This window comes from Elephantulus edwardii, unplaced genomic scaffold (genome assembly GCF_000299155.1).
Source record: "Elephantulus edwardii isolate Elephantulus edwardi_28Jun2011 unplaced genomic scaffold, EleEdw1.0 scaffold00007, whole genome shotgun sequence".
NCBI lineage: Eukaryota > Metazoa > Chordata > Mammalia > Macroscelidea > Macroscelididae > Elephantulus > Elephantulus edwardii.
This window is the reverse complement of record NW_006399757.1, coordinates 31,898,476-31,918,518: the sequence shown is the minus strand read 5'-3', so window position 1 is coordinate 31,918,518 and position 20,043 is coordinate 31,898,476. Positions and strand designations below refer to the sequence as shown.

Sequence of the window (20,043 nt, the reverse complement as noted above, 5' to 3'; positions counted from 1 at the left end):
CAAGGCATGTTGCATTGGGAAAATCTGCTGTCAAGCATTTCATCAAAGTGCTGATGAGCAAGGATATTATATTAAAGACTAAGGTGCACCTGGTCCAAGCCATGGTATTTTTAATTGCTTCATATGCATCTGAAAGGTAGACAATGAGTAAGGAATACAGAAGAGTCATTAATGGCTTTTTACTGTAGTGTTGCTGAACTTGGACTGCCAAAAGAACAAATTTGTCTTGAAAGAAATGCAACTAGGGTGCTCCTCAGAGGCAAGGATGGTGAAACGTCATCTCACATACTTAAAGCATATTGTCAGAAGATGTCAGTATGTGCAAAAAAGATATCATGCCGAGGAAATGTAGAAGGGTCAATGAAAGAAAGGAAGACCCCCAGGGAATTGACACAGTAACTCTAACAACAGTCTTGAGCATGGTGGAGGCTGTGAGGAAGGCCCACGAGAGGACAAGGTTAGATCTGTTGTTCGTAGGGCAGCTATGAGTTGTAGTGGACTCAGTGGCACCGAACGATAACATCAACTCCAAAAAGGGTGCTCTGATGACATAGTCCAGAGTGAACTGTGAGCCCAAAAACCTTGTGACTTCAGTTCAAATCCACTATCTTTCAGAGGAAAAAAGATGAGAAATATCCTTCCATTTCAGTTTATAGCATTGGAAACCTGATAGAACCAACTCAAAAGCAGTTATGTCGTAGTTACAATTATTAAGGGAGAGAGGGAGAAGTGGTGGTTAAGCACTGCTGAAAAGGGAAGTTCACTTTGGATTTATCTGTAGAAACATGATCAAAAACACTTTTGAACCTCCACTTCCTAGAATCTCAAGTCATAATAAATTTTTTTGTGTGAGATTATGACAGGCCGTTTATATTTATATGAAAACAGAAGGACCCAAATCTGTTAAGTCACGGTAAGAGCAGAACTCTTTTTCTGTTTCTTAGCACGTTACACACAATACTAGGAATGCAGCAAATATTAGAATTCATTGCTATACCAAACCTAGCTTAAAGGCACAGCAATTTTGATAAAAAACTCTAAAAAGGAAAACAATAGGACTATTGTTCTATTTTTATTGCTAAAGCATTACTAGAGAAAATATACTCTCTATTCTGTGCTGGTTCTGAACAAGTACACATCAAAGGTGACAGCTCTTGCATTTTCATGACTTTAAAATATAGAATTGATCTAAACCAATGCAATGTAGAGCTCAGCAAGTGAATATACAATTTCAGGAGCCTATGTCCTTTGCCATTTTGAGCCCACTAAAGCTGCTGCATGGACCATATAATTGATTTGTGGCTCATTCTGCCAGCTTCTACCCAATGGTTTATTAAAATGGAATAGACAAATACCAATAAAATGAACAGCTCCACTGAGAATTCACCAAACTCCATCACTTTCCTCGCACCCAGGGTGTTCCCACCAATTGGAATTTTACGGCAGCTCTCTGTAGTATCAGGCACAGAATTCCATAGTCAGGCGTCCATAATACAAACAACCCTTTCCCTGTTGCATGACAAACAAATGGGTTTATGAAATCACCATTAAATATTATGGAGAACCAGGGAGCCAAATGGAATGAGGGCAAGATGCGGTGATAAACACAACACAAAAGAACCAATTAAAAATGTACCATCTCTGCAGAAAAGCACCCATGTGTTGATGCAGCTCCTTATGAATATAAACACAGGAACAAAATAACATGGCCCCAAGCCTCAAACATCAGTAGCAAAAACTCTATAATATTTAACAAAATAGATCTAAAAATATATTTGTGTAGTCAGGATCCCAATCCTGAATATCACGTACCTTAAATAATATATATAGTTAACATCTTTATTATTATTTATAACCTACCAAATATATTGCATATGCATATGATTTCTGACTGTGCCACAAACACACACACACATAGATAAAGTCAACTATTTGAAGAATTTTTAAATATTAGAAGCACAAATTGGCTATTGAGCCCATAGACATATATGTAGTTAATGATTGCTTCTTTTCTCTCCAGAATGTATTGATAATCTCCAAGAAAGGGAATAATAGCTACACAGCTGTTCAAACCCCACACAACCCCATAAAACTGTTCATGTCTGTGATATTTCACTAACGCTTAGCTGTATTGCCATGGTAATAGTATGGACTCTATTTGTCTGACTGCTATTTTTTTAAATTAAACAAGTGTGCATTTCATCATATACACACATCAGGTTATGTTTTTACCTCCTTGCTAAGTATTCCTTTTCTAGGCCTGTCAATACAATGTTTCACAAATTACGGGCTTAAAACACACAAACTGTCTGATGATTCTGGAAGCTCGATCTCTGACTTCAGTGTGTCCTAAGGTCCATACTCTCCAAAGACTTAAGGGAAAGATGCGTTATTGTATTTCCCAGCCTCTGGAAGCTACACATTCCTTGTCTGTGACAGCACAATTCTAATCTCTGCATCGTCTTTACATGGACATATTCCCCTTTGCCTGCCTCTGTTTCTTCTCTGCTTTTAGTAAGAACATCAGACATAATGGGTTAGGGCCACTATAGGAGCATTTTATACACACACACACACACACACACACTGTATATTTATATAATTCTAGAATACAGTATATATGTAGCATTATATAATACAGGAGGATTGTACATACATATTTATATATACATACACACATATATATTCATATATACACACATACACACACACACATATAGGTACTGAAAGTTAAGACTTCCACACGTTTTTGTTTTTGAAAAGGAACTCAATTCAACCCATAACATTCTCTATAATGTTATGATAAGAAAGCAGGCTTATTTCCCATTTGAAATCCTATTGGATTTTACTATTTCTAATACCTTTGCCTACAAGAGGTGAGCTAGAGTCAGTGAAGTCAAGTTTCTAAGGGTGATTTAGAGTAAAGGAAATAACTAGAAAACTCACTATTGCAGGCAGTTTGAAGCTGTTCTAGGATGCAATATAATGGAACTACAGTAGGAAAAATACTTGTGGGTGTCAAGTGTAATGAAGTACAAAGAGATTGAAAATGCATTTTTTTTTTTAAATGTGCATCTAAATGCCACATTTAGAGGCCATTTAATCACTGGAAATTTCAAACTTCCAAAGGTAAATTAGCTTTTTGTTGCTTTCATGAATGTATTCTTTGAATAAATATTCATTCAATGCCAGTCATGTATCTCATTCTCTATTGAGCCAGTTCTGACTCATGGCTGACCCTCTGTTGGAGTTCTGTGCCTGCAAATTGCACAGGAGCAGAGAGCCCACATTTATCCTGCTGAGCAACTGTTGGATTAGAACAGCCAGAAGACACAGCCTTTGGGTTAATAGCGCAGCGCACCAAGGACTGCAACACCAGAGCGGAGCGGCCAAGTAGAGTAAGATTCTGAGAATACAAAGATGAATACAATATAGTCCTGTGTCTTCCTATTTTTGAGAATTTTCAAACATCAACTTTGTCATCTTTTGGTATGTTGAGGTAAACAATCAGAAGCATTTTATTGCCTTTTAGTAAAGATCTATAGGGATTTTTAAAAACAATAGGATATGGCAGACAGATTTCATTTGAATTTTGCCAACAGAAAAGCTCTTATTCTATTCAAGAACTCACGTTCAACCTTCTTTCTCTCGCTTCTCTCTTCCTGTTCAGTATCCTTGAATTTTCTCAGTAGTTGACAGTATTTTGCACTGTTGACAGAAAGCTGAAGCACTATTGTTTTTAGGGTAGTCAGACTAGTTATTTATCTTCAAACATGTAAGCAGATATTGCCACTGCCATTAGCATAAGTTTAGGTCTCTCTATTTACATCTCCCCCCACTTTTTTGTAAACAAGCAGAGACTGCATGCTCTAATCAATGCTTTGGGAATACTGTGAGGAAAGGAGATGTATACAAAGAACCAATACAAAACACATTTATCCTCTAGGGCATAGGAGATTGGAAGATAGATTACTATTCCACATTTAAGTACATTTCACATACACCCATCCCTACTTTTCTTCAAACCTTTAATGTTTACAAGTTGACTCTTTAGACATGGGTGAACACAGAAAGAAAATGTGCGCAGGCTTTAGTTGTAGCTAGACTAACCAATTATTGTCAGCTTGAGTGACTCATGGTGGCTTCATTAGTAACAGAGTAGATATGAACTCCATAAAGTTTCAGTGGCTAATATTTTGAAGATTGCCAGGCCTTTCTTCTAAGCCACCTCTAGGTAAATTTAAAATCTTAATCTTTTAGTGGTTGTTGTTACTATGCACCATCAAGTCAGAACCAGCTCATAGCTGGCCCTCCAACAGGTTTTTCAGAAACAGTAAATCACACAGGAGGTTGTCCATCTTTCTCTGACTGAGCTACTGGAGGATTCGAACCTCTTTCCTTTGCTTTGGCAGGGTAACTGTTTACCACTAAGCCACTAGAGCTCTCTGGCCTTTGGTTAGTACTTGCATATTAGAAAGGCTGTGTAAAGTTCTTAGAAATTAGTCTGTTGCAGGATTTTATTCCATTTTTAAAAATTACTTATCAACAACTCAATGGCTGTTCAAAGCCAACTTGTATCCTTCTGGAAAAAAGGTTCTCAGACTGCCAGAGCCTGTGCTCTGAGCCACATCAAATGACACCCCAGATTAGTAGCTCCAGGCATTTTTCTTTCCTGGAACAGTAAAGCTTTCATTTAGGGAGCCTATGTAATATTGTCATCTTTATATTAATTACCATTTAAGAATTTAAACACAAAGACTATAGAAATTTAATGAAAATAATTTCACAAAATTAGTAAAGCAATAGCTTCATAACATATTAATAAGTATTATAAGTATATTTATGTCAATATACTTAGTGCCATGAAAAATCTCACAATTATTTTTTTAAAATTTGTTTCTTATTCTGTTGTAGATTTGCTTTTGAGCACTACTACCTTTGAGCTTTGAATAAGGCTATAAAAGAATAAGTTAACCAAATATCCAATCCCTGCTGTTTATGTTCCATGGCACAGATTCAAGTTTACACTGGCAGCAGAGTAGAGAAAGGCAGGGAAGTGAGAAAATGCATGAATCTGCTCCATACCATCTCAGCCTTCATAGCTACTCATTATTGCCAGCGCGGTCAGTACCTCACACACACAATGGGCTGGAGAAATGCCAACGCAAGGGGCGATTACTCAGAGGTTGCCCAATCATGTTGGTGAATGGCTAGAGAGGCAGCAAGATTTCCCCAGAATCTAGAGACGGTCTAGCAATAAGGTCACACTTAAGACATTGGAATTGATAAAATTATGGTAAATCAGTGGGCTAGCACCGCTGGGTAACTTCCATCTCTTTAGTTAGCCACCAACCACCTCTAGATTCAGGTACGCCTAATACTAATTTCCATGACCCTCAGGAATATAATGGAATTTAACAAAGCATAAGATTATCCAGTCTTTTACAGTTTTTAATGGGCATTTTCACACTTGATAATGCAATTGAGAAAAAGTGATTTTCAGGGGAATTCACTTGGCTTCTAATTACTTGTATTTTGAAGAGATTCTGGATATTCTTTCTCTTAGGAATAGATAAGGCTTTGGTAAATATAAAGTTCTTAAGACAACAAATGGAAAATCTACAGATAGGCAAGTAGTGGGTGCTGTGGTGGCTTGAAGAAATGCTAGATTTTCTACCATGTCAGGCTTTTCAGCAAACTTGTACAGGGAGGATTATCAAGGTACTTCATTTTACTAAAATAATGGATTGATAAGGGCGGCTATCTCCTACATCATTTTTGTCCTTTTCGTTTAGATAAAAATGGTTTCTTTTTAGGAGCAACTACTGTCTAGGACCTCCACCTTGAAAGAGGAAACAGGCCAAGTTTCGGCTGAAACACCAGGCCATCTCTAGGGCCTGGTGATGGTGCTGGAAGCAAGAGCTGCATCAGTCATTTTATCATGATACTTACTTTTTTTTGCTAGTGTTTGGTTTAAAAGACTAAGGTTTTAATCCTCTTCCTTATATCTGTTTTTCCATAAATCTTGTTAGTTTTGTTAATAGATAAGTGCAATTAACTGCCTCTGAAAACCTGCCAGAGGGTCAGCTATGGGTCAGTTCTAACTCAACAGTATACGACAGCTTCAGATATATTATGTTGTTGTTGTTGTGTACTGTCAAGTCGGAAATACCCATCCATACCTGACCGTCTGGCAGGTTTTCAGAGGCAGTTAATAGCATGGGAGGAGATTGCCCATATTTCTTCTTTGACAAATATATATCTATACCTATATATTTATACATACACACAACACTCTCACACTATAGCTCTGTTTATCTGTAGTAACCTAGCAGAAAGGAGTTATGCTGCCAACCCTAAGGCTGAAAATTCTAATCTACCAGCTGCTCCAAGGGGAAAGATAGGCAGTCTTTTCCCATGCAATTTACAGCCCTTGAAAACCCACTGGAAGATTAGGTATAAGCCAGTTTTAAATTGACAGCACCTAACAACATAAATATATGTGTATGTGTGACATTTCTAAAACTTCTATATGACATACATATGACATTTGACATTTCACTACACTTCACATGCACTGGTTCAGTGACACTATGTATATATTGTTCCACTATCATCCTTATCTATTCTCAAATTTTTCTGACACTCTTAGCAGAAACTCACTGCCTCCCAAGCATGTCTTTTTCACTTCCTTTGTCTTATCTGCATTTAGTAACTAGCACCTTAGACTCCATGTGTTTGCCTATTCTGGACATTCCTTGTGAATTCATAGAAGATTTGTCTTTTTCTGGCTTATTTCATTCAGCATATTTTTAAGATTCTTTCATATTGTAGCATGTCTCAAGCCCTGATATTTTTAATATGCTATTTCCTAACACTAAGGTGGAGGCTAAGTATGACATCTGTATTTTATTTTCACATGACAGACAATGGTCAGGAACAAGATTCTTAGAAAATCAGTCCTAATTTAAACCTAATTCCTGGCATTGAAATATCAATGGTGTGGAGATAGGTAATGTATCAGGTTATTCTGACTTAATAAGAAAAAAGGGGTGAAACTTAGTAAAGACTATTCCATTCCTTGATTTCTAATTATGTGTTTGCCCTGCAATCTTCTAACCCAGGGTTGGGTTATAGGATTGCTGCCCACTGGCAACTCTGATTGACAGGTCACAATTGCCTGAAGCAGTGAAGTGCAAAGGGTGCCGAAGCCATTTCTAGCTCAGTGGAAAAGATGCCACATAGGATTAGTGATGTCCATCAGGAATTGCTACACATGTGTCACCTAGATAATCTGCAATACAGTTGCGGAAATTTGCCTACCAGGATGAATGGTCTGGGTAGACAGGCAGTCTTGGTTCTGGAATCAGTACATTTACCTTTGTAGATGAGCAAATCAATTATCTGATAAACAGTCTCTTTCTGTTTCACCCAAGGCTACTCGTTTGGGTGAACTGATGAAATGGAGTGTTTAAACCAACAAAGTTAATGAATGATGGTAGAGCTTCTGACACTGATGATCTTCCTACCTGAAAAGATCCTCTTTAAAGGACACTGTCACTCACTGGGTCTTGACTTGTTATGTGTTACTAAGTGTTAGATCTACACCGTACTTTTTCCCTATTCAGTCTGTAAGCTGAAGAAATGATTCAAGAAGCTGCACTATAAGAAGAAGAATATGGTATCTGGATCAGAGGAAAACTAATTAACATCCTGTGTTATGCAGATAGCACAAACTTGCTTGCAGAAAGTGAAGAAGACCTGGAACACTTACTGAAGAAGAGAAAAGATTACAGCCTTCAGTATGAGTTCTATCCTAACATCAATAAAACAAAAATCCTAACCACTGGATCAATAAGCAACATCCTGACAGGTGGAGAAAAGATTGAAATTATCAACTACTTCACTTTATTTTACACAATCAAAACCTATAGTAATAGCAGTCAAAAAATCAAAAGACTTGTGTTACGGAAATCTGCTATCAAGGACCTACCCACAGTACTAAAGAACAAGGATGTCAGTTTAAATACTAAGGTGTGCCTGATCCAGTCCTTGTTATTTTCATTTGCTTCCTATGTACGCTACAGAAGAACAATGAATAAGAAAGACCTAAGAAGAATTGATGCCTGCGAATTATGGTGTTGGCGAAGAGTATCACAGATATATGGAATGCCAGAACAAAAGAATCTGTCTGAAGGAAGTACAACCAGAGTGCTCTGTAGAGACACAGAGGGTGACATTCTGTCTCACTTTCTTTGGGCATATTTTCAGGAATCACCGGTCCTTATAGAGAAACATGCTGGGGAAAGGAGAGGGTCAACAAGAGAAGATGACTCTCAACAAGGTGGATTGACAGAGTGAGTACTAAAATGGGTTTGAGCTTGATAAAGATTGTGAGGATGGTACAGGATAGGTCAAGGTTCAGATCTGTTACTCATGGGTTTGCTACACATCTTAGACAACTTGTTGTTATTGTTGTTATGTGCCGTCGAGTCGTTTGCGACTCATAGCGACCCTATGTACAACAGCCCTAAACTGTGCTCTATCCTGTGCCAATCTCATTGCCTCTGGCACACCCATCCCGATTACCTCAGTCACTGAATCAATCCACCTCATAGAGGGTCTTCCCCTCCTGCGCCGTCCCTCTACTCTACCCAGCGTGATGTCCCTCTCCAAGGACCTGTCTCTCCTTGCAACATGTCCAAAGTATGTCAGACGAAGCCCCAGAATCTTTGCCTCCGAGGAGTAGCCTGGTTTAACCCTCTCTGGGATGAATCTGTTTTCTTGGCAGTCCATGGTACATTCAATACTCTTCTCCAGCATTACAGCTCAAAGGCGTCAATTCTCCTTCTGTCCTCCCTAGTCATTGTCCAGCTCTCTGATGCATAACAAGTGATTGCCAAGACCATGGCCTGTATCAGGTGCACCTTCGTCTCCAAAGAGACACTGTTGCTCTTGAGTACTTTAGACAGGTCCCTAACAGCAGACTTTCCCATCGCAATACGTTTTTTTATTTCCTGGCTACTGGTGCCAAGAGTGTTGACTGTGGAGCCGAGCAAACTGAAGTTGTGAACAATCTCAATCGCTTCACCATCCATCCTGATGCTACCAATTGGTCCAGTGGTGAGAATCTTTGTCTTCTTGACATTGAGCCTCAGTCCATACTGAAGACTGCAGTCCTTGACCCTCTGCAGTAAGTGCATAAGGTCCTCCTCAGTTTCAGAGAGGAAGGTTGTGTCATCTGCATAACGCAGATTGTTGATAGATCTTCCACCAATCCTAATGCCACGCGTCTCCTCATAGAGCCCAGCCTCTCAGATAATCTGCACTGCATACAGGTTGAAAAGGTATGGAGATAGGACACATCCCTGGCGCACACCCTTCCCAATTTTGAACCATTCAGTGTTGCTCTGCTCTGTTCTGACGACTGCCTCTTGGTCCAAGTATAGGTTTTGCATTAGCACGATTAAATGTTCTGGGATTCCCATTCTTCTCAGAGTTTGTTATGATCCACGCAGTCAAATGCCTTTGCATAATCAATGAAACACAGATAGACATTCTTCTGGTATTCTCTGCTTTCAGCTAAGATCCATCTCACATCGGCTGTTACAGTATCCCTAGTACCACGACCCCTTCTAAACCCAGCCTGGACTTCTGGCAGTTCTCTGCTGATGTACTGTTTCAGTCGTTTAAGTTAGACAGCTTAACTGCCCCTTGACAAAACAACAACATTCTTCTCCTCTTACCAAATTTAATATTTTCTCTAATTTGCCCATTCTAAGATCCCATCAAATTGAGATTCATCAGGATCCAGTCTGATTGTAACAACTACATGTTGTGAATACGATTGTTATTTCTAGTAATCCAACCCAGAAGTTCCTCAGAAGGCGAGCATGAGTACCTGTTTCTGAAGAATCATAACTTTCAAAACCTGATAGCACTTCTGCCCTGCATACAAGGAGTCTAAGTGAGTAAAAAAAATAACAGTAACTTAAAAAAAATAATTAACAGTAACTAACAACAACAGCAATAGACAAGAACAACCCATGATTTTTAAGCTAAAAGGCCCTTGAAGGGACATTTGTAGAAAGAATATGAAAACTGCTTGTCTTAAATCCTTTCCCCACGGAAAGCAAAACCCCATAATCAGAATTTGCAGAGCAGTGTAAGCAGTTGTACGGATATATTCTGCACTTTAACACAATAAAAATTTACTGTGTACTTAATACAAGAGTAGAGAACCCTGGTAACATAGTGCTTAATGTGTTGGGGTACTAGCTGAAAGGTCAGAAGTTCAAATCTACCAATTGCTCCAGGGGAGAAAAATGAACAGCCAAAACCTGTAAAGGTTTATAGCCTTGGAAACCCAAAGGAATTTCACTAGGAGTCAGAACTGACCCCTCGGCAGTGAGTTTTAATGGGGTTTAATGCAAAACCAGGTATTGTTCTAGCTCTTGCATATGAAGACTTGATTCACAATCTTAACAAGGGTGGCAGGCATGACAATACAGTGTCAAATAGCAAGTAGCATAACATAGATAACATGCTTAAGAAGCATTTGCACAGCAAGACCTTGGAGGAATGACATGTGGGGTCATGGAGGAGGAGCACGGTGAAAAGAAAGGGAAAGATACACCATCAGATATGCAGAAGCACAACCAAGAAAGGTGAGTCTGAAGGACTTTAGTCTGGAAGCTGATTGAGCATGTGGCAAAGAGGAGAGAAGTTGCAGAAGATTAAGCTAATTAAGGGTGAAGTCTTGATTATGATGGGCCTGCAACGAGGGACTGAGGAACTGGCCTTTTATTCTGCAGGTGGAGAGAAGCCACAAAGCACACTCATGTTGGCTCAAATGATCTACTCTGAATTAGTATGTCCACTCATCAATTAAGTTTCTAGAAACGTTAAATTAGTGACTCCCAAAGAATCAGCTTCTGCAGGCAAGATTTCTTTCTAACCAGCCCTGGCACACATCTGAGCTGCAGCAACCTGGATTTCCAAGGAGTTGTTTCAGCCCTGACATCTCTTAAATACAGTCATTGAGCTGCGGTTCCTCACTGTGGCTGGAAGCACAGCCAAAGGCTGCGTTACTGGGAGAGATTGTGGCTTTGACAATTATGGGCTCCTCCACTGCTGAGCTCTTTACTTCACGTGGGTGACAGATCTTGCCAACACACACTATGTGCTCCCATATTTCCCTCATTGGGCAATTGCAAAATGGGCGATTCCACCTAAATGCAGTGAGATTGATTTCATCCAAACTGCCAAGTGGCTAATCAGTGGCCCAGTGTTTCAGCTATGTGATTTGGCATCTGGCAATTATCACTCATCAAATTCGGTTAAAGCACACCAATGAATTATCAGCTCAGCCATCAGAACTTTTGCTTGTACACTTCCTTCTGCTTAATACTTGGATCTTGTTTAATAATGCCTTGGTTTATTTCTATGGGGACAGGAACTAGAATGTAGTAAGACTTTACCACAAATGGATGTGGATGTGTGTGTGTGTGTACTTAGAATTTATGTCCACTCCTCACTTAACAGCATGGTTCAAGGTCCAAAGACGAGGCAGCTGTATGAAAATTTATATTATGCAAAAGTGGATGGTGACCACATCAGAACACAAAATGAAGGATGACTGCATTATATATCGGTCACATCACATTATTACATAAATGTCCAGGCACTAATAATTATAGCCAAGCTGGTACATAACCTTGATCATAGCATCCAGCGTTACTCTTGTCTTGTACCTCAGCATTCATTACTGCCAGACATATGTCATTAATGTGCAGAATCATCTGGTACACTTTTTACTACTGCTTTAAATATACATTGTCAGATAATATGGCAGGTGATAAGTGATACATAAATATGTCGAGGTTTTTGTGCCATTGAGTCATCTTTGACTCACTGTGACCCTATGCACAATAGCTCTGAATCTGCCCTATTCTAAACCAGTATAATTATCTCTAGCATACCTAATCCCATTACCCTAGTCACCAGGTCAATCCATCTCATCCAGGCACTTCTTCTCCTACACTGTCCCTCCACCCTTCCAAGCATGATGTCCTTCCCCAAGGACTGATCCCTCCTGGCCATGAGCCCAAAGTATGTGAGAGAGCTTCAAAATCTTTACCTCCAAGGAGCACCTTGGTTTCATCCTCTCTAGGAAAGACCTGTTTGTTCAACACTCATGGTAGCAGCAGTCAAGAAATCAAAAGACATGTTGCAAAGGAAAAAAGAAATCTACTGTGTAAACCAGGCTGCTCCTTGGAGACAAGGATTCTGGGGCTTCGTCTGACATACTTTGGACATGTTGTAAGGAGACACAGGTCTTTAGAGAGGGACATCATGCTGGGTAGAGTGGAGGGACAGAGCAGGAGGGGAAGACCCTCTATGAGGTGGATTGATTCAGTGACTGGGGTAATCGGGATGGGTGTGTCAGAGGCAATGAGATTGGCACAGGATAGAGCACAGTTTAGGGCTGTTGTACATAGGGTCGCTATGAGTCGCAAATGACTCAATGGCACATAACAACAACTGTCAAAGACTTATCCAAAGTTCTACAGAGCAATAATGCCAGTTTAAAGACTAAGGTGTACCTGATCTTTTCAATTATTTCCTGTAATTGGAAAGTTGGATGAGGAATAAGGATGTCAGAAGAATAATCAATCCCTCTGAGCTGTGTTATTGAAGAAGAATACTGAAGTCTGTCTTTGAGGGAGTGTAGCTGCATTAGTCCTTAGAGGGAAGGATGATGAAACTGTCTCCCCTTCCCTGGGCATGTTATCAGAATGGTCGTGTCGTTGTAAAAGTACACCATGCTGGGAAAGGTGAGGGGTGTGAGAGAGAGAGGCAGACCTCCAACAGGATGGATTGACGATGACTGTAAGAAGTGACCAAGCCTGTCAGATATTGTAATGATGGCGCAAAATAGGGCAAGGTTTAGGCCTGTTCTTCATAGATTCCCTGTGACTTATCGTCAACCTGATGGCACCTAACAACAATATGCATGTATCACAGTGCAGCCACAGTGTGGCTTAATTAGAAGTAAGGGTGGTGAGAATTTGTCGCACATGCTTTGGGTATGATATCAGGAGGAGTCAGTCCTTGGACAAGTCATTATGCTTAGAAAAGAAGGTGGTCAGTGAAGAAGATGATGACCGTCAGTGAGACGGATTGACATGATGACTGCATCAAGCTTATGCAGAGGCTATTGTGAGGCTACAGTAGCAGCAGGCAAGGTCTCCGTTCTCTTGTTCACAGGCACACAGAGTCAGCACGGGCTTAACAACATTTAACAACAACATAGATTAAAAGTCGACACACATATCAAGGAGTTTTCCCAAGTATGTGCATTTTTCAGACGCCTAAGAATGAAGGCATTTAGACTCTCAGATATTTTTTACTTTGCTTATTTAGAGCTTTTAGGATAATGTTTTTGAAAAGTGTTAAGTGAACCCGACTGGATCCTGCTCCTTCATCGCCCTTGCTTCAACTCCTAGCTTTCTGCTCTTGGACAAGTATTTGTGAGTCCAGCATTTCTCATTTCTGAAAGGAGAATAATTGTAACCAGTGGATATGAGTTAAGTAAAGGCTTGTGATAAAAAATCAAGAAACACTAGCTGTGTAAAACTTAATTCATACTAAAATTGGTTCTTGAAAACTAGATTGATTCATCATCAGCATGAACATTGATAATTTTAGGACAATGGAAAAAAAAGCTCTCAAGGAGGCTGCAAAGAAGCAGAGGTTGTTTGGCTCTGACTGTCACACTTCATCCAAGTCCTGTATTTTCAGACTACCAGTTGGCACCTTCTACAATCACAGAGGTGTAAGAACCTAAGAAGTTTTCTTCTCAGTAGTGATTGCATCTGAAAGCGAAGAAAAAATTCTTACAACTAGACCAAAAAAATACTATAATAATAATAAAGGGAGAAAAAGAAAAGTTATCAATGTTTTTAGTCCACTTGAATCAACAATCAGCATTCGTGGAAGCAGTGGTCAAAGAGAGCTTCAAACGATATATTGCATCTGGCCAATCTGCTACAAAATACCTCTTTAAAATTTTAAGAAGATGTCATTTTGATGACTAATGGGTTCCTGATTGAAGCCATGTCTCATATGAACTTTGGATAATGAGAAAAGGAAGACAGAAAAAGAATTGATGTATTTGAACTATGGTATCGGTGAAGAATACACTGCAGACTACCAAAAGAATAAACACATCAGTCTAAGAAGAAATAAAACCAGACTTCTTAGAAATGAAGATGTAGAGATTTTAACTCAGTTGTTGGACATGCCAACAGGAAAGCAGAATTGTTACAAGACTCTATCATGGTTGCTGAAGTAGACGGGTCAGTGAAAATGAGGCGAATTTTCTGTTATGTGGATTACTGCAGTGGCTACTGCAATGGATTCAAACATATCAACAGTTGTGAACAGGACCAAGACACACAAACACTTGCATTCTATTATCTATAAGATCACTAGGTTTTGAAAGCAACTGGACAACAAGCACTTTTCCTCACTGGGTATCTCCCAGGGAGCTCTGTAGGATAGATAGTCTGTGAATTGTGCTCACCGTGCAAATTCGCCAGCAGTTCCAACCCACCGGTGACTCTATGGGGGAAAGATAGGCAGTCCCCTGCTCTTAAGATTTACAGCCTCAGAAACCTGATGGAGGGTCACTACAACTCAAAAACTGTGGGGTTTGGTGTTGGCTTTAAAAATTAGCGTCTCAGTGAAAAATCAAAATATTCAACTTGTTAAGAATCCATCTAAAGCAGAGGTTTAAAGGGCCTGATTGAATAAATTGTTCTTCAGTATCTGTACTAGGTGCTACCAATTTTAACAACTCCATGATGTTTTCTGGTGATTTTAAGGTCATCTGCCATGTTTGAATAGACAAAGTTGCCTCTAAGTGACTTCAGAAAAGTGAGAGGATACGAGTAACATTTTGTGCTTGTATCTGAGTAACACAGGTCTCTAAATGGTGCTATCTTTAGAAGTTCAACAGGGGGAAGAAATATCACTTTTCCTAAGAACAAAATACAGGCAGTTTCTGGGGTTAAGAACTTCTGACTTAGAGGCAACTCCAAATTGCTCTTTAAATATGTAAGTTTGTCTTTACTTTGAAAATATCGAACCACCTCCAAAACAAAAAATAAATCCCCAAAACCCTCCCTGCTCTCTGGTCAATTTCCACTTACCAGGGTTCCCAGGTTGTAAATCTTGCCAGGTGTCAGAAGACACTGCTCACCTTTCTCACACAGAGCAGCTGGGAGATTTGAACTGCTGACCTTTTAGTTAGGAGTGTTGAATATAAAGCACCACGCTACAAGAACAAACCATACTTGCAGCAATTCTTTATCATAGTCACCTTCATTTGGTGCACATAGAACTTTTAAAGCATTGAAAAGAATCAAGTCTTCCCTTGTATTAAGCCTAAACCCACTATCATGGAATTGATTCCGGCTCACAATGACCCTTTACATGACAGAGTACAATTGCCCATAGGGTTGCTAAGACTCAAAATCTTTAGGGAAGACCAAGTCCACTTTTTCAAAGAAGGACAGATGGGCTCAAACCACTAACCTTACAGTTAGCCGCTTCACCAGGCCTCCTTTTTGGCACTGAACTAAGGCTAAACCTGAAACGTGTGCACCTGGTTAGACTTACCTACAAGTTCTTAAAGAATGGATCTTGTTTGCTACCAGGTATTGTGGATCAAATTGTGTCCTCCCAAAATACACGCATATAGCAATGTAATAGAAAACTGTGGCATAGTCCATACAGAATTGTTCTGCAAACCCAGTGGTGCCTCTGTGGTGGTTCTGAGCCACCAGGGGCCTCACAGGGAAAAGTGGACAGTCTCTGCCCATGTGATTGACAGCCTGTGAAAACCAGATAGAAGGTCATCGTTCTGACTTGCATGGCTTGGAGCTTTTGAACGGAGTACTAGGGAAGCTGTAGAAGGATCCCCCAAGATTCTGGTAAACTAAAATAGTTGTAGGAGGATTGAGAGTGAAATGTGACATCCCTAATTCCATTACAACCCTAATCAGATGTAAGGGATCTGACTTGTGATTTTTTTTTCCCTTTCACTAGAGATAAAAGCAGAGGTAAGTAACTCCAGAGCTGGGGGAGGGGGGACCGCAGTATGACTAATAACTAATAGCCATGGGTAGGCCTGGCCCCTGCACAGTGAAGTTCTTTGACACCAGGTAAGGCCAGAACACATGGAGATCCAGGAACAGCAGGCCTAGAGTTGCCGAGGAAATCAAAGAACTTTCTCTACAACCAACAGAACCAGATGGCCTTCCTCGAGTGTTAACATACTCCATTTGAATTTACAGTCTCCTCAACTGTGAGAATAAATGTCTGTTATTAAGGCCATCTATTCATGGTATCTCAGTTATAACACCTGTAGATAACTAAGAACTTGGGGACTGCACATAGGGCATATAAAAAAAAAGATCTGTACACGTAGGGTTGCTGTGAGTCGCAGATGACTTGATCCACATAGCAACATATAATATTTATCTGACTTAAAAATATATAAATACATATATTAAATTAGCCTGTCTAGTGTTGTAAGACTGACATTTCAGCACCATCATACAAATAGTGTTTATTTCCTTTTTTATTTTGCCTTTTGAGCAAGTAGATTCTTACAGGCCTTATTTCATTTTATCCATAGAAGAATATAAAAGAAACCAAATTTACCAAGCTGTAGTCTACACCAGTGGTACCCTCTGAAGTTGTGTAATTAAAAATTCTAAAGTGAGATTATCTTTTGTAAAAACCTGGGGCGGGGAGGGTGGTGGTAGTGTCTGTTGCTTCAGTGGCCAAACTGTCTCAGTACCCAAAAATTCCATGTTTATCTCTCATTTGTTCTCATCACTGTGAATGCATATTAATATCCCTCAACCTAGTTTCAAGCACAATTTTTCCAGTAATAACCTCTATGCCTTTTTCATCATTTCAATATTGCCTTTGTGCTGTGAAATTAAATAAATGCTAAATTTGGCTGAGTGTCTCTGTTAGTTCATATAGAGTCAATTCTTTATTTTTTAGTAGGTGAATTTTAATTAATGACTTTTTTATCTTTTCATTCTGGAGGGAAAAAAAATACATCTTAGCTGTGTTGTCGTAGCCTCTTCTCCTAGCCACGCACATCCAGGTACATGTACTTTGACCTGGGCCAAAGTTCCCTAAGCACCATTTGTCCTCTCCTGCCTAGACCCTGGACATTCCACATGCTGTTCCCTTCCCTTAGGATGGCCTTTCCTGTTTCCTTGTACACATCTCAGTCTCTTTTCCATCTGCCTTGTTGGCACATAACAGATACTCAATTATTATGTGGAACTTGCTTAATGATTGGCACAGTAGGTTCTCTGAGTCTGTGGCATGGAATAATGTGTGTCCTTTTAGCAAGCAGTTGATGGGAAACTTAAATATCTACATGAAGTTAGTGGCATTTATTTTGAAAGCAAGAAAGTGCAGAGAAAACCAATATGATCACTTACAAAAGGAAGTAGAGGAATGATCATAAATACAGATCAGGATTCTGAGTGGCACAGTGTGTAACCCGTCAGGATGCTAACTGACTGTTCAACCTCCAAATATGCCTGCCATCCCATCCTGTAGGAGAGAGGAGGACAGGCTTCTCCCATAAAGATCTGTAGCCTCAGAAACCCAATGGAGGGAGGATCAGCATGAGTCAGTCTTAAAGCTGGTGGCTATGTTTTGGTTAATGAATATAATAAATTTCTGCTTCCAGCTAATTTCACAAACTATATATAACATCACACTAATATATCACAAATGATATTATCTTATAATTTAGCACACCTCTCTCTGATTAAGTGTATATTGAATCCTGAATTCAGTTTAGTGTATTGAAGAGCTGAAAAGCTGAACATTTTAAAATGTGAATACTTTGAGGTGGGAGGAGATGAGGTTAGGGCTCTTATTTGCCTCCCGTCCATCATTGGGTCAATTTCTGATATCTCCAAATAGGAAGACTTTTCTTGGGGTGGGGGGCTGTCACCAGAACATCGGGATGGAGTGTGCAAGTGTCAATTACAAGCTATCTTTTTTCCTCCCTACTTTCACAGGTTACAAAGGCTGCCACCAGCTGCCCTGGCCAAATGACTCTTCACTGCCAGCCTTTCCTTGTGTGTGGAGGGGATGGATTCACTCAGTCTAACTTCGACGGCTGCATAACTTCTGCCTTATATGTTGTAGAAGCTTTAAAGAAGCATATTTAGCACCTGGTGACCTAGTGGCAAGAAGTTGTGCTGCAATCCTGAAGACACACCGTTCAAGGCCACCAGCTACCCCATGGGAGAAAGACGGGCAATCTCATCCCAAATGGGTCTGTTCTGACTCTGTGGTACACAACAACAATCCTTATTCTTTACATGGGCTTTGGACCTTTTCCTGCACAATGTCCTGTTATTGATGAGTTTGTTGTCTATTTTGTCGAGAGTAATTATTGGAAAATTGTTTTACACTTAGCATTTTTCTTATGGAGTATAATATCTACAGTTAGCAACTGTTGCTAGGATGAAAATTCCTTGCATCTTATACCTTTTGCCACTTCTCTGAATTGCCATGACTACCCTTTCTTGGAGGAAAGGTAGCACTTGTGAATATCAAATGATCCTCCACAAATTATAACACTTCAAAGTAATATTTCATGTTCCAAAGCCTTTATTAGCCTGTTCAAAGTTTCAATTCCAAATAAAGGATAATAATTCTCAAGACTTCATTTCAGAACGTCAGCTGTGCCCTTGAACCAATATTTTTGCAAACTTCTGAACTACAAGATTCCTGCAAAGTGTGGATAGCAAAATGTAATTTTAGTTTCTCATTTCTCTCCCAAGTTATTAAATGAGCCTGAATTGTAGGTCAGATATGTCATCATCACCAGAATCATTGTTTGGAGGACAACTTGATTGACAATGAAGCCTTATTCAGACATTGAGAAAATAGCCTCATTCCGCTTAACTTTTTGAATAACCTAGTACTTTATAACCTTAAAAAATTAAAATCCAGAGTTAATATGAAAAATAGAAATGGAATAGAAAAGATCTCTCTATTCTCTTTTTTTCTATGACTGATGCTACTTTCTTAACGTGCTCTTTAGTGTATTTCTTTTGCTATATAGAGGAGACTCTATATCAAGTTTAAAGAATTTGACCAAGAAAAAAAATTTACTGAATCAGAAAACAAATGTACTTAAAAGAGTTCAGTAATATTCCAATTTAGTGGTTCATCACATCACCCCCAAACTTCAGTCAAAACCTGCAGCTTGCCTGCTGGAGAGAATAGCTCTCCAGCCTTTCAAACAAGCTATCTGTTGCTAATTTCAAAAGCAGAATGATGGCTTCTAGTTTAGAATTGTGAAAGGGAAGAATGCAGTTCAGCCTTTCAAATTAAGAATTGAACAATAGACTTGCCATCTATTTCAAGTTTCACACTTCAGTGTTCACCATCCTACACACACACACACAAAGGATCCATCGGAACTTGCTTATAATGGACAGGGTGGGTTCTCTGAGCCTGTGTACATGTTCTCTAACCAATTAGTGGGAAACTGAAATGTCTACATAAAATAAGTAGCACTTCATTTCAAAGCAAGAAAATGGAAAGTAACATACTGTCTTATGAAAGGGGAGGAAATGAGGCTTTTTTTTCTTTTCCTTCACTTTTACTCATACTTAACATTTAATTTTTTGCTGCCTGTTTCCTTTTTTTTCCTTTTTCATTTATTTTGTTGCAATACCTACAACTCAATAGTTTCTACATGTACCAATCTAGTGCCAACAATTACATTCTTCCCTCTGTGCTATAGTCACTCTTTTCTGAGTTCTTCCCTCCCGACTATAAACTCCCTCTCCCCCTAGGTTTCTCTCTGCTCTTTAAAGTTGCTCAGTCTGATCCTCTTAGAGATAATTATTAAAAGAGCATTCAGATATGCGCACCAACAACCAGAGCCAAAGAAGAAGAAATAGATGATTTCTACCAACT

General features: G+C 39.4%; 1 protein-coding gene across 1 annotated transcript in view; it reads left to right on the top strand.

The window, feature by feature from the left end:
* Positions 1-18,278, top strand: part of RNLS (renalase, FAD-dependent amine oxidase) — a 394,216-nt gene extending 375,938 nt beyond the window's left edge. The window contains exon 7 of the mRNA XM_006880318.1: positions 18,126-18,278. Within this exon, the coding sequence (XP_006880380.1) occupies positions 18,126-18,278 (153 nt within the window). The remainder of the gene's footprint in view (positions 1-18,125) is intronic.
* Positions 18,279-20,043: the final 1,765 nt, after the last annotated feature.